Source organism: Hemiscyllium ocellatum, chromosome 44, assembly GCF_020745735.1.
Source record: "Hemiscyllium ocellatum isolate sHemOce1 chromosome 44, sHemOce1.pat.X.cur, whole genome shotgun sequence".
Lineage (NCBI taxonomy): Eukaryota > Metazoa > Chordata > Chondrichthyes > Orectolobiformes > Hemiscylliidae > Hemiscyllium > Hemiscyllium ocellatum.
Window position 1 is genome coordinate 2,020,694 of NC_083444.1, and position 16,192 is coordinate 2,036,885.

General features: G+C 47.9%; 1 protein-coding gene across 2 annotated transcripts; it reads right to left on the reverse strand.

Moving 5' to 3' along the window:
* Positions 1–5,558: 5,558 nt before the first annotated feature.
* Positions 5,559–13,813, reverse strand: LOC132835262 (uncharacterized). Of its 2 annotated transcripts, XR_009647291.1 has the most exons (5): positions 13,622–13,813; positions 12,495–12,618; positions 11,309–11,481; positions 9,033–9,177; positions 5,559–6,803 (listed from the first exon to the last, which is right to left on the reverse strand). XR_009647291.1 is itself a non-coding variant. In XM_060854654.1 (4 exons), exons 2-4 carry the CDS (start codon positions 12,582–12,584, stop codon positions 5,641–5,643), a joined length of 1,398 nt encoding a protein of 465 aa, XP_060710637.1. In that variant the 5' UTR covers positions 12,585–12,618; positions 13,622–13,813; the 3' UTR covers positions 5,559–5,640. The 2 variants fall into 2 exon arrangements, 1 of the variants encoding a protein (XP_060710637.1); XM_060854654.1 differs by lacking the exon at positions 11,309–11,481.
* Positions 13,814–16,192: the final 2,379 nt, after the last annotated feature.

Below are 16,192 nucleotides of genomic sequence, written 5' to 3' on the forward strand. Positions count from 1 at the left end.
CAGCTCTGATCTCCAGCATCTACAGACCTCACATTTTACTCGAAGATTACTGTCATATATTTCTACTGGTCAACGCGGGGGTATTGCAGGATGATGTAATACACATTATATTGCGTCCATGCTGTACATCTCTATGACTATGACTCTATAAATTCAAGGTCTTGGAAATGCTGTAAAGTTGGGGTGATCGGATGGCACAGTGGTTAGCCCTGCTGCCTCACAGTTCCAGGGAACTGGATTTGATTCCACCCTCGGGGGACTGTCTGTGTGGAGTTTGCACACTCTCCCCATGTCTGTGTGGGTTCCCTCTGTTTCTCCAGTTTCCTCCTACAGTCCAAAGACGTGCAGGTTCGGTGAGTTAGCCATGGTAAAAGAAAACACCACATGCTGGACTACAGGAGTTGGGTCTGTGTGGCATATCCTTTGCAATCAGTGCAATCGATGGGTCAAATGGCCTCGTTCTGCATTGATGATAAAACACAATCCCTTACTTGGAATGCATTCAAGATTTAAGTACCAGGGACTTTCTCATGAGATTGTTAAGTGTGTGACATGACAAAGAATCACAGGCAATGTGAGAAAATTTCTTTTTACACATCTAGTTGTGGTGATCTTGAGTGCGCTGCCTGAAAGAGTGGTGGAAACACACTCAGTGGCAACTTTCAGAAGAGAACTGAATTGTTATAGGGAACAACAATTACAGAACAAAGGTGAAAGAGAACAGGAATGCAACTAATTGGGATAGCTCTCCCAAAGTGGTTTCCTCTGTGCTGGATTCTATGAGTTGTGTCTGTTTATGCCAGGCTCAGCAACAGTTGATCAAAAGTCCCCAAGAACCCGAAACCTCACCATTTTAATGATAATTAGTTCCCACTGCCAAAGCCACTGTGTCTTAAATGTTTGGACCACATCTAGTTATGCTCCTTTCAACAGCAAAATTTATTTTCAGATCAATAACATCTCCAAGATCAGATTGGTTTTGTTCTTTATGTCACCCAAGTACATGTACAATACAAGCCTATCCGCCTGACGTATTTTCTCATGATGCTCAATGATTCGAGGCCAAATATTGTCCTCCTAAGACAATCTACATTTTAAAAGTTGACCCAGGCTGGTCTACTTGGTGCACCTATGTTTACACAGTCCCGGGTGTAGAACTATGCAAGATCTACCTGCTCTGGCTGTGTTTACCTGAATTGACTCCCAGTCTGGCCTCAGTGCCTCCATTTTGAAATGCTTACTTTAATGTTCAAGTTCTGCTGTGGCTTCACCACCCCTTTACCTCTCTGTAGCCTCATACTGTTTTACAACCAATGTTCTCTCTGATATTCCTTTGCCGTACCTAGCCCATCTGTTGCAGTACACAATTTCTGTAAGGCTGTCTTGTGTTCTGTTTGTCTCTTTTTGTAATTTATTCATTGGTGACATGTAAGCATCACCAGCAAGGCTAGCAATTGTTGGCCATCCCTAATTGCCCTTGGTTCACTCACTTTGCTGTGGATCTAGAGTCACATGTAGGATTGACTAGGAAAGGGCAGCAGATTTCCTTCCTTCACGGACATTAGTGAACCAATGGGTTTTTCCAACAATCAATGATAGTTTCGTGATCAACATTACTGAGACTAGCTTTCAGTCCAGATATTTTATTCATTGAATTTAAGTTCTGCCAACTACTGTGCATCCCCAGAACAATGCCAAGTAGTATTATAGGTGGACTATTAATTCAGAGACTGAAGCCATGTTCTGGGGACCTGAGTTCAAATCCTGGCACGGCAGATAATGGAATTTGAATTCAATAAAAATCTGGAATTTAAGAATCCATTGTTGATAGTTGGAAAAACCTACCTGGTTCACTCATGCCCTTTAGGGGAGGGCACTGTCTGCCCTACATGTGACTTCAGACCCACAGCGATGTGGTTGACTCTTAACTGCCCTCGAAGCAACTAGGGATCATCATTGAATGCTGGCCCACCCAGTGACACCCTCATCGCATGAATGAATAAAATAATTAACAAAATAGCCTCAGGTGTTTGATTACAAGTTCAGTGACATGACCATTACCATGCTAGCCTGGTGCATTCTGAACAGGTAGGCACATAGATGGCTTTTATACCCACAACTCTCCAAGGTCTCTGCAATCATCCAAATCTAGTCTCTTGTTCAACCCTGTGACTGGAGGTTGTGTCTTCAGCAGTCTTAGCCCTGGCCTCTGAAATTAGCTCCCTAAATCTCTCCACACCTTTCTCTTCTTTTAAGTTGTTCACTTTGACCAAACTTTTCGTCACCTGTCCTCCAATCACCTTGATGTGGCCCGTAGTCAGCGTTTGTCGGGTAACGCTCCTGGGAAGCAACGGCTTTCACAGATAAAAGAGTTGTACAATGCAAGTTGTTGCAGTAAATGCTGTCAAACCATAATTACCACTGAAGAGAACGTCTACAATCGATAGCTCACAAAGGCTACCTGGTGGTAGCATTCTAACAGTGCAAAATCACATCATAGATGAGTTTACTACAAGAGTCATGGATAAATATTACCAAATCTCAGTACAGAAAGTGCCAATAACTAGCTGAGAATGGGAATGGGAAGGGAAACTGACAGACTTTCTTCTTCCTTACTTCAGTAAAAGTCTGCTTGTTGCTCAGACAAAGCAATGATCATGAAATTGTGCACATTTGTCATTCCACATGGTTGATCAGCTCACTAAACTCCTTTCCACATAAAGATTTATAAGCATTCAGTCTGATAGCATTCATGGAACTATATTCCAGAAAACATTTCAAATCACTAAGATAAATGCGTACTTGTAATGCCAGCAGTAAGATAGGCCATGTGGCTCATCTGCTGTCTGGCTGTTCCTGCTTCACACGAGCTTCATCCCATCCCCTTTTCATTTACTGCGTTTTCTCTCACGTCTTTATGCTACCCATCAAATACATATATACAATTTCCCTATATCGCACCCTATGGTAGTGAGTTCCATATTCTCATCAGTTTTTCCCAAATTCCATAATGGACTGAATGGGAAGAGAACCTGGGGCTTGAGGAAATAGACAAGAATTGTTTTTAATACCGTGAATTATTGTGATCTGGAATATGCTGTTTCAAATGGCAAGGAAAGTACATTGAATAAGAACCTTCACGAGTGGATGAGATACTCAAATTTGCAGAGCTGTGGAAGAAGAATAGGTGGAATCGGGTGAATCTAATTGGATAACATTTTCAAGTGGTAGGAACTGGCACAGTAGGCCAAATGACTTCCTTTGGTGCAGTAAAATTCCATGACAGATAATTGAACAAAAATTTACTTCATTTGCCTCCTCCCTTAACTCCATAAGTTGCATGTCAATCTTTATAAATTTCAATTTGGCATCTCACACAGCGAAGCATAACTTACTCACATAAATATGATGCACTGCCTTGATTCCTCGCTGTGACTTGCTTTCACTTTTGTTATTCATGGGGACATATACTGGGCTCACAGTGAATCACACTGACGTACCCACTGTTGCTCCTCGGAGATTTGAAATATGTGACTCTTCCCCCCTACAGTTCAACGTGAGCAATGTCAGTGGTAGGGGATCTGACACCTTTGGTTTTAAGATCCACCATTCATTCCACAATATTGCCCTGGGCTTATTAAGGAGATTATAGAAGTGTGCGGTGCATTTATTGCGATCAAAGAAATGGTCTCCCTCCTATCAAAAGAACTTGAAAGGGTTCAGAAAAAAAACTTACAAGGATGTTGTTGGAGTTGGAGTGCTTGAAATACAGAGAGAGGCTGAATAGGCTAAGGCTGCTTTGCCTGGAGTGTCAGAGGCTGAGGGTTGACCTTATAGAGGTTTATAAAAAATCATGAGGGGCATGGATAGGGTAAATAGACAACGTCTTTTCCCTCGGGTGGGGTGGGCCCAGAATTAGAGGGCACAGGTTTAGGGTGAGAAGGGAAAAATTTTAAAAAGACCTAATAGGCAAATTTTCACAGAGAGGGTGGTGCATGTATGGTATGAGTTGCCAGAGGAAGTGATGAAGGCTGGTACAACTACAATATTTAAAAGGCATCTGAATGGGTTTATGGATAAGAAGGGTTTAGAGGGATATCAGCCAAGTGCTGAAATGGAACTAGATTAGTTTAGAAGATCTGGTCGGCATGAATGAGTTGGACCAAAAGGTGTTTCCATGCTATACATCTCTTTGATTTTATGTCTCTAAACATAACTACAGAACATGAGGTCATTCAACCTGCCACATCTGTGGTCTCTCCCTCTCTCTGATAGAGCTATTCACCGAAGTGCCACAGCCCTAGTGTTTTTTGTTTACAAATAATTACCCAATGCATTAATGAAAGCCTCAGCTGAACCCACCTTGACTACACTCTCAGACAAGACATTCCAGATCCTGGGGATGAAAAGGGCTTGTTATTTGAGGGGCAGTTAAGGACTCTGGGTTTGTACTTGATAAGAGTTGAGAAGGATGAGGAAGGAATCTCATTACAACTTACAGAATCCTGAGAGGACTACATAGAATGGATGTGGAGACTTTGCTTCCATGAATAAGAAAGACTAAAACCTGCAAGCACAGCCTGAGTGAAGGGATGACCCTTCAGAAGTGAGAGGAGGAGGAATTTCTTCAGCCAGAGAGCAGTGAATCTGTGGAACTAATTGTCACAGAGGACTGTGGAGACCAAGTCATTGAATGTCTTTAAGACAGAGATAGTTTTTTTTATTAGTATGGGGATCAAGGCAGGAGAATAAGGTTGAGAAACATAACATATTCCTGAAGAAGGGCTTATGCCCGAAACGTCGATTCTCCTGTTCCTTGGATGCTGCCTGACCTGCTGCACTTTTCCAGCAACACAGTTTCAGCTGAGAAACATATCAGCCATGATTGAATGCCAGAGAGGACTCAATGGATCAAATTACCAAATTCTGCTCTTATGGTGTTATGGACGGGCCAGGATCTTTCCCAGTTCACTGTTGTTCATATGTAATGCACCAATGAGGTACTACCTATTTCCCATGCCAACTATCCTTTGAGAAAAGACCTGCATTTATACTATTCAGAATGTCTCAAAACATTTCATAGATAATGCAGTGCTTTTGAAGTCAGTTATAATGTCATGCATCCAAGCTACCACAGTCAACAGCATGATCTTGACTAGATACCCTACCTTTAGTAGTGTTGGTTTAGGGATAAATACTGAACAGGATAATGGGGGAGAACTCCATGCTTTTCATTGAAACAGCACTTTGATATCTTTTGCATTTACTGGGCCCGCAGTTTAACAACTCATTCAAAAGTCAACACTTCTAACCTGTACAGCACTCCCTCAGTATTGACCCTGGGAGCCTCTAGGGTGAGGCATAAGAAACTTTTGCACACTGTATGGACCTGGTATTTGTCACATGAATCCTCAGTTTGAAAATAGAATATCTGTAAGGGGGCAGGCAGGAAGTGAAATGCTCAGTGCTTTGTTGTATTCTTGATTGAATTTGTGCACAATTTAAATGCTGCACATTGAGTACAAGTTTTGATTGCACTAGAAAAATCTTTATTCTTTATAACATCTTTAACTTGCCTACAGAACACGAGGGAGAAAGCAGACAATCAAAGAGATAAAATAGCAATCAATACACCCATCTTTAACAATGTTTGATCACTGCATAGCCTTCAGAATCTTGTGTAAACAGCAAATCTGCTTGTGGATCATCATATTTCAACTGTGCTATGCTGGATGATTCACACCAGAGGCCTGAATGATGCAGTCTCTCTTTCAGAGGAACATTATAGCATATGCCCCCACTGACGCCCAATGGAAGGTTCTGATTGTTGGAAACAACTGCTCCGTGCCTGCTGTCTGTGCGCCGGTGAGAGATAACTCTGTTTCCCTGGGAGTCTTGGCTGAACAGGAGTGACAGCACACTCTGATCACTGCATGCTGTTTTGGGCTGTTGGAAAGCCTCAGTACCTTGGGGTACATTCCAATGGTGCAGAAATGATTTGGTTCCTGGTGATAGCGAAGGTCTTTCCAAAGATGCTAGATTAAAGTTCAACATGGGCCCAAAGACATTTTCTTTGTTCTCTGGAAATACATCTCTGAAACAATCTGAATTTAATTTCTTAGGCAAGTGTGCCACTTCTTGCCTTTTCGATAACTTCTTTTGTCTGTTCACATTTTGTTGTGTGGAGGTAAGCTTGCCAAGTAACCCTGTTTCGAAACTCTGCATGCTCAGGATTTCTGACGCAGCGGCTGGAAAGTCAGTGGACTTCCCGTTGGGAACAGGCATGCCCTTATATGATGTGTAATTCATGACTGGTGATCTGGTTACCTTCCTGTGCGAGATAACTCTATTTCCTTGCGAGTCTTGAGTGAAATCCAGCTGAGTAAAATCATTAGGAGGCTCACTCGGAGTGGCAACAGATGCACATGTTACTCCTGCAGCACCATGTGCAGATGGTAACTCATACTCTACAATATTGATGTTGGCACCACCCTTAAGACAGGAATGTTCTCTTTCCTTGAACAGCTGGTGAGCCTGCTTATTTGGAATGTGGGCAGTGTTGCCATGTGTAGTTCCACAAAGAGGCACTCTCTCCTCTGAGTTGCAGTGGACAGCTCTTAAGATTGATGGTAACCTCTCCTCGTGGCTCACAGGAGTGGAGCAGCCAAAGTTGTCTCTGCAGAAATCATTGTCAGTGATCAGCTCAGGCTGATCTGTGTATGTTTCCTTTTCAGTGACAGAATTTGAGGAGGCAGCACCCACAGCACTCAGGATTGATGTGCGTGTGGGGTCTGCAAGTTTACCTGTGAAGGATAAATGATAAAGAGAAACTGGGATATTTATCAGTATTATTGATCATTACAATTGTCATTCCTCACTGTCCAATCACTGAATTTATAAAATAGAGCTACAGTGAATTTACAATACAGGAACAAGGTATTCACCTCCTCTGCTCTGTGCTGGTAATTCATGAGCCTCATCTCATCCCCATCTAAATTTAAGCCTATCAACATATTCTCCATGATTTGTTAATCCAGCTTCCCTTTCAACGTATCAATACTATTCATCTCCACCTGTATTCTCATAAGCCACTAGGAAAGGATTTTCTTTTAAAATTCTAATTACATTAACCCTGGAATCCTGCACAGAACTTGGTCTGACTTACATACACCTAACGGTTCTCATTTTGCAAATGCAGCCACAGGCTTACCTTGATGAGGAACACTGCAGATAGCTTCTACCCAACCTCCCACCAGAAAACCAACCTGTATTGAGTTTTTTTTTTAAACTGTGTGCAGATCCTAAGCTGACTGCAAAGGAACACCACAGGAAATCAATTATTAAAAGAATTGTGGATGCTGGAGGTGTGACACAAAAACAGAAAGAGCTAGATGAACAGCATTTGTGGGGGGAAAAAAGCAGAGTCTGGTGACTTGTCATCAGAACTGATCTGATGAAGAGTCACTGAATTAAAAATATTAATTCTTCTTTCTGCCCAGAGATTCTGCAGCATACTTTCTGTTACTGTAATTTATTTTAACTGTTTTCTGCTAAGAGATGCATTAGAAGCTTGGGGTGCCGCTGCAGAGATTCAATGGAGAAAGGTCACTTGCTGGAGGCCCTTCCATCGTAGTTGATAACTGATTAGATTACTTACAGTGTGGAAACAGGCCCTTCGGCCCAACAAGTCCACACCGACCCGCCGAAGCGCAACCCACCCATACCTAACACTACAGGCAATTTAGCATGACCAATTCACCTAACCTGCACATCTTTGGACTGTGGGAGGAAACCGGAGCACCCGGAGGAAACCCACGCAGACACGGGGAGAATGTGCAAACTCCACACAGTCAGTCGTCTGAGTCGGGAATTGAACCCGGGTCTCTGGCGCTGTGAGGCAGCAGTGCTAACCACTGTACCACCGTGCCACCCACTTGTGTAAAGCTCCTTCATGCTGTATACTTGCTGTAGTGAACAGAAGCTGTGATCGTAAGTGTGTTGCCACATACTGTGCTGAAACAAACTGACCTGCTTTGCACTTTATATAAAGTTGACTTGGGTATAAAATGTACTTTTACACATTTTATGAACAGCGAATATTTTTGGAAAAACAAAGCTTATTTGCTGGTTCAAACAGGCACTTAATACTTCGCTTCCAAACATCCCATCATTTCCTACACTTGCAAAGCAGAAAGAGAATCTGGTAATTAGGAATGACTCAGATGGTTCTGAGAAGTCATTTTGACATTTGCTAGTTGCCAAGGTGGAGTGGTTACATATTATTATCTGTGAAGTAAACACTTCTACCCTATCGCCACCTTTCAAAACAAATCATAAAAAGAACATAACAGTGTGTACCTTAAAATAAAAATCAAACACAAACATCATTGATTCAATGGGGATTGTTCTGCATAGAGCAGAAGATTAAGACAATATTCAATTCACTATTGAGGGTTTTGATAGAGTAATTAAGGAGAACCTTTCCACTGTTGGTAACTAGAGGGATACTGACTGACAAAGGAAGATTAAGAGAAGTTATTTTACTCAATGAGTTATTGTAATCTAGAACACAGTGCCCAAATGGCCAGTGGAAACAGATTTTATAGGAGCTTTCAAAAAGGAATTGAATAAATACTTGAAGGAGAAAACAACTTTTGGGATGCGGGTGACATGGGATTAATTGGACAATTCTTTCAAAGAGCCAGAATGGGCACAATGGGACGAATGTCTTCATTCCGTGCTGTATCATTCTAATGATGAGGCTGATCTAACAAGATCTCAAAAGAGTCATTTTGACCTTGAAACAGTAACTTTTGTTTTCTTTCTAAAGATGCTGCCAGACCTACTTAGATTCTGTTGAACCCCTTAGTCTCTTGTACCACAATCTCGACTGGATAACTTTCTCACAGTATACTATAGGGTCCATGTGGGACTGCTCAGACTCCACCAACTCAGCATTGCTGAATGTGATTCGAATTTATGTTAGTGCCCACAGCTATCTCAATGACACATAGCAAAATAGGTTTTCATACCTTGAGCCTTTGGAAAGAAGAAGGAAGAGACTGTTGTCTGTTTTATGCACTGCTGAGGAGCCCTTGCCTGAGTGAAATTTACAGCAACCTCGGCAGTGTGATTCCTTCTGGACAGTGGCTTCAGCAGCTTTGAAATGGAATGGGACTGAAATGAAATTTAAAAATAAAACAAGTTAGGAATAACTTGTCACCAGCGCAAACTGAGAAAATAATATATCATTTACGTATATCACTGTGTAGGCCTCAGGTAGAGTATTGTGGCTAATTCATGTCACCAGATTTCACAGGAAATTGGAGTAGTAGGCCATTTGGCCCCTCAATCCAGCTCTGCCATTCAACTAGATCATGGTTAATCTTCTATCTCAATGCCATTTTTCCACATTATCCCTAAATTCCTTAATCTATTAACTTCTGCCTCAAATGCACACAATGACTGGGCCTCCACAGTCCTCTGTGGTAGAGAATGCCACAGATTCATCACCATCTGCATGAAGAGAATCCCTTCTGCTCCTATCTTAACACCAACTGGCTGACCAGCAAAAAAGGTAAAGGTCTTAAAAAAAAAGCTATCAGGTGAGAAAGTTTATAGCCTTAAAACTTGTCCTTAAACAAAGTTAAAACTCACACAACACCAGGTTATAGTCCAACAGGTTTATTTGGAAGCACTAGCTTTCGGAGCGCTGCTCCTTCATCAGGTGGTTGTGGTTCTCCACAACCCAATCCAACACTGACATCTCCAAATCATGTCCTTAACCATTTAGACTAAATGTAATTGAATTATAGAACACATTTACTGCACACTAGAAAACAGACAGGCAGGGAGGGTAAGATTATTAAGAATATTTGCCTTAACATCAGTGAATCTATACAAACAGGACACCGAGTGATAACATTCACAGCTGTTCCTTTGTGAAATTCATAAATAATGTTTAATTCTGACCTCGGAATAAAACTCGGTATCAATTATCTTCTCTCCCGAATTATTGTCCTTCGCTATTATCTATCTAGTTCAAAACATGCAGTGCTTTCATTAACTTTTGTGTTTGTGACAGTACCGCCTTTGTAAACTTGTGTATAAAAATAGTCTGTAATAGTATAATAGAGTAGCCGGCCAGTGATTCCTGGGTTAATAGAATCCAGTAAGCTTGACTTATAAGTATCAGTGTTATGTCGTAACAGAGATGCTATTAATAAAGGGGATAGTTAAAATTAAACGAAACTGTCTGTAAGAGTTTTTTTTATTCCAGACTTCAAAGAGTACAATCTCAGGGGAAAACAGTGAGAGGGATTCCCTGAGTCTTCTCACTGTGTACCTTAACACAGGGACAAGGGACTTCAGTTAAGAGGAAAGGTTGGAAAAATTCAGATTATTCTCCTTGGAGCAACGGTTGGGAGGTGAAAACAAGATGATGATGAGATGCTCTGGTAGAGAAAGAAAAATATATTTTCTTAGGTGTTAACACTAGAACACATTCAAAGGCATAAGAAAGAAAATTTGGAATGTGCACATTCTCCTCGTGTCTACATGGGTTTCTGCCGGGTGCTCCAGTTTCCCCCAGGGTCGAAAGATGTGCAGGTTAGGTGGGAAAGATGTGCAGGTGGTGGATCCAGGGTTGCGTGGAAGGCTGGGTCTGGGTAGGATGCTCTTCAGAGGGTCAATGCAAACTTGATGGGCTGAATGGTCTCTTTCTGTCTATGAGGATCTAGTGGGAGGTAAGGAGAAATTGTTTCACAAAAAGGAGTTGTTGGATTTGGAAGATCATTCCATAAATATTTCTAAAAAAGTATGCATTTGTGGATGAAGAACTTCCCAAGATTATGGACAAAACGCAGGTGTGATACTAAACACAACTGCTCCCTTAAAAAGATAAAATAAAACACTGCAGATGCTGGAAATCTGAAATTAAAAACACAAATAGCTGGAGAAATATTAGAGTTAACATTTCGAGTCTACTCACCCTTCTTCAGAACTGTGCTCTGAAGAAAGATATAAAAGAGACCTAAGGGGCAACTTTTTCACGCAGAGGGTGGTACTTGTATGGAATGAGCTGCCAGAGGAAGTGGTGGAGGCTGGTACAATTGCAACATTTAAAAGGCATTTGGATGGGTATATGAATAGGAAAAGTTTGGAGGGCTTTGGGCCAGGTGCTGGCAGGTGGGACTAGATTGGGTCGGCATGGACGGGTTGGACCGAAGAGTCTGTTTCCATGCTATAAATCTCTATGACTGGACGTGAAACGTTAACCGTTTCTCTCTCTCCACAGATGTTGTCAGACCTGTTGAGTTTCTCCAGCAATTTCTGTTTCTGATTTCTCGAAAGAGACTGCTCAAGCACGGATAACCAAATAGTGTTCTTCCGCAATGTAGTTTGCTATGACTGGAATGGAGAAGCTTCAACTTTGAGCTGACTAAACAGGAATATTTCCTGTGTTCTGGCTGTAACGTCTTCCTGAAATACAAAGACAGAAACTAGAAATAAGTAAACTAAAATAGAACAAGATCACTCAGCCAACTTATATAGCTATGAATAAGCAGCTCATGCCTTGACTCTGAAACGGGGAGAATTTATGGTATTGCTAAGTGCAGAGTAAGTACATCCTCAGTCAATTTTATAGAGAATGAGTTGCTGAATAATTAGAAGATCAGTTACACATTACAGACACCCTACTGACTGGTGACAACATACAGTCATATAGTGTCTTTAACATTGTTAAATGTTCCAACACACTTTACTGGAGCGATTCTCAGACATCAATTTGAAATTGCACAACACAGAACAGTACATGACTGGAGTGGCCATTTATGACACCAAATTAAACTAATCCCTTCTCTCTGCCCTTGGTCCTGCCCTCCTCCACCACTACTGCCAGCACCAAACAGACTCCTACCACATTGTGTAAAAACACTTGCCCCGCACATCCTTCTTTGAACTTTCCCCATCTCGCCATAAACACATGGCCCCTAGTATTAGCTATTCCAACTCTTGGAAAAAGATGCTGACCATCAACTCTATGCATCACATGATTTATAGACTTCTTTCTCCTCAGTCTCCAGAGAAAACAACCTGAGTTTTTCTGCCGTCTCCTTATAGCCCACACCTTCTAATCCTGATTTGCAGATGCCTGTGTTGGACTGGGGTGTACACAATTAAAAATCACACAACACCAGGTTATAGTCCAACAGGTTTAATTGGAAGCACACTAGCTTTCGGAGCGACGCTCCTTCATCAGGTGATTGTCCTGATAAAGGAGCGTCGCTCCGAAAGCTAGTGTGCTTCCAATTAAACCTGTTGGACTATAACCTGGTGTTGTGTGATTTTTAACCTTCCAATCCTGGCAGCTTCCTGGTAAACGTCTTCTGCACCTGCTCCATGTGTGGAGATAATCATTGATAAACGAGGAGAAAAACATGATTTGTGTTATGATATTTTGAAGATGATGCCAACCCCCAAAAAATACAAACCTCCACTTTCTTCCTCTTTAGCTCCCTTGTGTCCAACCAAATGTCGCATTCCTCTATCTTTGGGTTTCCAGACCTCTTTTTGCGCTTCATGGGTGATCAAGGATGTCTGTTGACAGAAGGCAGGCTGAAACAAAATTCACAAATAAGACACGTTACACTGGGCAATGCACAATAATCATTTCGGTCTCTTGTTTCTGGGAAGCAGATCACCGACATCACACCCATTCAACTATGGGTACCACTGCCCCCCAACATCGCACACATTGAACAGGCAGGACGAAGGGGGCTTTATTGGAGTCCAAGGTTGAGGTGGGGTGCGCACACATTGAACAGGCGGGACGAAGGGGGCTTTATTGGAGTCCAGGGTTGAGGTGGGGTGCGCACACATTGAACAGGCGGGACGAAGGGGGCTTTATTGGTGTCCAGGGTTGAGGTGGGGTGCGCACACATTGAACAGGCGGGACGAAGGGGGCTTTATTGGTGTCCAGGGTTGAGGTGGGGTGCGCACACATTGAACAGGGGGGACGAAGGGGGCTTTATTGGAGTCTAGGGTTGGGGGGGGGGGGGGGGGGAGTGTGCACACATTGAACGGGGGGGACGAAGGGGGCTTTATTGGGAGTCCAGGAGGGGGGAAACAGGGCATGGATGGGGATGGGCAACGTAGGGAGTCAAAGGCAGGAGATGGGGTGGAAATTGGGGGGGGGGGGAAGGGGGTTTACCTTTTGGGGAGGGGGTTGATGAGGCGTTGGAGGGGACGTGGAGTGACATCCAAAGGGGGACAAAAAGAGGCTTGCAATTCAACACCTCTTTGGGTCATCCCATTAGCCTACATGAGGCAGTGGCCAATTAGAGCACAGCAAGATCCCACAGCCAGCAGCATTGCGAGGGTTGTGGGGGAAACACAGCAATTTTATTTATTTATTTTTTGCTTTTGTTTCCATAATGAGGGGCGCGGATCGAAAGGGGGGGGGGGGAAACACCGCCCCCCAAAAGCACTCTCACAACGTGGGGCTAGTAGGGAGCAGAAGGGCCGAATGGCTGCACCGCTGAGACGACGGTCGGTCGACGGCTCAGGCGAAACACATTCAGTTTGGATTTTAGGGAGAGAGAGAGAGAGAGAAAATCACCTGAAATTAAAAATATAATGTTATCTAACTCGGCGGGACCCCGAGCTGGAAATGCTGAGGTGAAAGTCTCTCCGGAGAGTTCCCCCGAGGAGGCGGCAAGTCCCAAAAGCGCCTCCGGGTTCGGTTTTAATCGAAATAAATAACGTTAGAAACCGCCCGACCGTCTCCCGCTCGCTCGGCTTTTCCCGCCATCCCAACTGCCGCAGGGAGGGGCGGCGTGCGCGCTCCCCAGGCACAGGGAGGGGCGGCGTGCGCGCTCCCAACTGCCGCAGGGAGAGGCGGCGTGCGCGCTCCCAAGGCACAGGGAGGGGCGGCGTGCGCGCTCCCAACTGCCGCAGGGAGAGGCGGCGTGCGCGCTCCCAACTGCCGCAGGGAGAGGCGGCGTGCGCGCTCCCCAGGCACAGGGAGGGGCGGCGTGCGCGCTCCCAACTGCCGCAGGGAGGGGCGGCGTGCGCGCTCCCCAGGCACAGGGAGAGGCGGCGTGCGCGCTCCCCAGGCACAGGGAGAGGCGGCGTGCGCGCTCCCCAGGCACAGGGAGAGGCGGCGTGCGCGCTCCCCAGGCACAGGGAGGGGCGGCGTGCGCGCTCCCAACTGCCGCAGGGAGGGGCGGCGTGCGCGCTCCCAACTGCCGCAGGGAGGGGCGGCGTGCGCGCTCCCAACTGCCGCAGGGAGAGGCGGCGTGCGCGCTCCCCAGGCACAGGGAGAGGCGGCGTGCGCGCTCCCAACTGCCGCAGGGAGAGGCGGCGTGCGCGCTCCCCAGGCACAGGGAGGGGCGGCGTGCGCGCTCCCCAGGCACAGGGAGGGGCGGCGTGCGCGCTCCCCAGGCACAGGGAGGGGCGGCGTGCGCGCTCCCCAGGCACAGGGGCGTGCGCGCTCCCCAGGCACAGGGAGAGGCGGCGTGCGCGCTCCCCAGGCACAGGGAGGGGCGGCGTGCGCTCTCCCCAGGCACAGGGGCGTGCGCGCTCCCCAGGCACAGGGGCGTGCGCGCTCCCCAGGCACAGGGAGAGGCGACGTGCGCGCTCCCCAGGCACAGGGAGAGGCGACGTGCGCGCTCCCCAGGCACAGGGAGAGGCGGCGCGCGCGCTCCCCAGGCACAGGGAAAGGATGCGTGCGCGCACCCAAGGCCCAGGGAAAGACGGCGTGCGCACCCCCGGCACAGGGAGAGGCTGCGTGCACGCTCTCCCGGCACAGGGAGAGATGGCGTGCGCGCTCCCCAGGCACAGGGAGAGGCTGCGTGCGCACTCCCCAGGCACAGGGAGAGGTGGCGTGCGCGCTCCCCAGGCACAGGGAGAGGTGGCGTGTGCGCTCCCCAGACACAGGGAGGGGTGGCGTGCGCACTCCCCAGGCACAGGGAGAGGCGGCGTGCGCGCTCCCCGGGCACAGGGAGGGGCGGCGTGCGCGCTCTCCAGGCACAGGGAGAGGCGGCGTGCGCGCTCCCCAGGCACAGGGAGAGGCGGCGTGCGCGCTCCCCAGGCACAGGGAGAGGCGGCGTGCGCGCTCCCCAGGCACAAGGAGAGGCGGCGTGCGCGCTCCCCCGGCACAAGGAGAGGCGGCGTGCGCGCTCCCCAAGCACAGGGAGAGGCGGCGTGCGCGCTCCCCATGCACAGGGGCGTGCGCGCTCCCGCGACACAGGGAGGGGCGGCGTGCGCGCTCCCGCGAGACAGGGAGGGGCGGCGTGCGCGCTCCCCAGGAACAGGGGCATGCGCGCTCCCCAGGCACAGGAAGAGGCGGCGTGCGCGGTCCCCCGGCACAAGGAGAGGCGGCGTGCGCGCTCCCCAGGCACAGGGAGAGGCGGCGTGCGCGCTCCCCAGGCACAGGGAGAGGCGGCGTGCGCGCTCCCGCGACACAGGGAGGGGCGGCGTGCGCGCTTCCCAGGAACAGGGGCATGCGCGCTCCCCAGGCACAGGGAGAGGCGGCGTGCGCGCTCCCCAAGCACAGGGAGAGGCGGCGTGCGCGCTCCCCATGCACAGGGGCGTGCGCGCTCCCGCGACACAGGGAGGGGCGGCGTGCGCGCTCCCGCGACACAGGGAGGGGCGGCGTGCACGCTCCCCAGGAACAGGGGCATGCGCGCTCCCCAGGCACAGGAAGAGGCGGCGTGCGCGGTCCCCCGGCACAAGGAGAGGCGGCGTGCGCGCTCCCCAGGCACAGGGAGAGGCGGCGTGCGCGCTCCCCAGGCACAGGGAGAGGCGGCGTGCGCGCTCCCGCGACACAGGGAGGGGCGGCGTGCGCGCTTCCCAGGAACAGGGGCATGCGCGCTCCCCAGGCACAGGGAGAGGCGGCGTGCGCGCTCCCCAAGCACAGGGAGAGGCGGCGTGCGCGGTCCACCGGCACAAGGAGAGGCGGCGTGCGCGCTCCCCAGGCACAGGGAGAGGCGGCCTGCGCGCTCCCCAGGCACAGGGGCGTGCACGCTCCCCAGGCACAGGGAGAGGCGGCCTGCGCGCTTCCCAGGCACAGGGGCGTGCGCGCTCCCCCGGCACAGGGAGAGGCGGCGTGCGCGCTCCCCAGACACAGGGAGAGGCGGCCTGCGCGCTTCCCAGGCACAGGGGCGTGCGCGCTCCCCAGACACAGGGA

Coding starts and splice junctions, on each gene's coding strand:
- LOC132835262 (XM_060854654.1), bottom strand. CDS start 12,584: ATGAAGCGCAAAAAGAGGTCTGGAAACCCAAAGATAGAGGAATGCGAC. Junction 9,178..12,494: donor TAAAGAGGAAGAAAGTGGAG/GTTTGTATTTTT, acceptor ATTTCATTTCAG/TCCCATTCCATTTCAAAGCT. Junction 6,804..9,032: donor CTTCTTTCCAAAGGCTCAAG/GTATGAAAACCT, acceptor TATCCTTCACAG/GTAAACTTGCAGACCCCACA.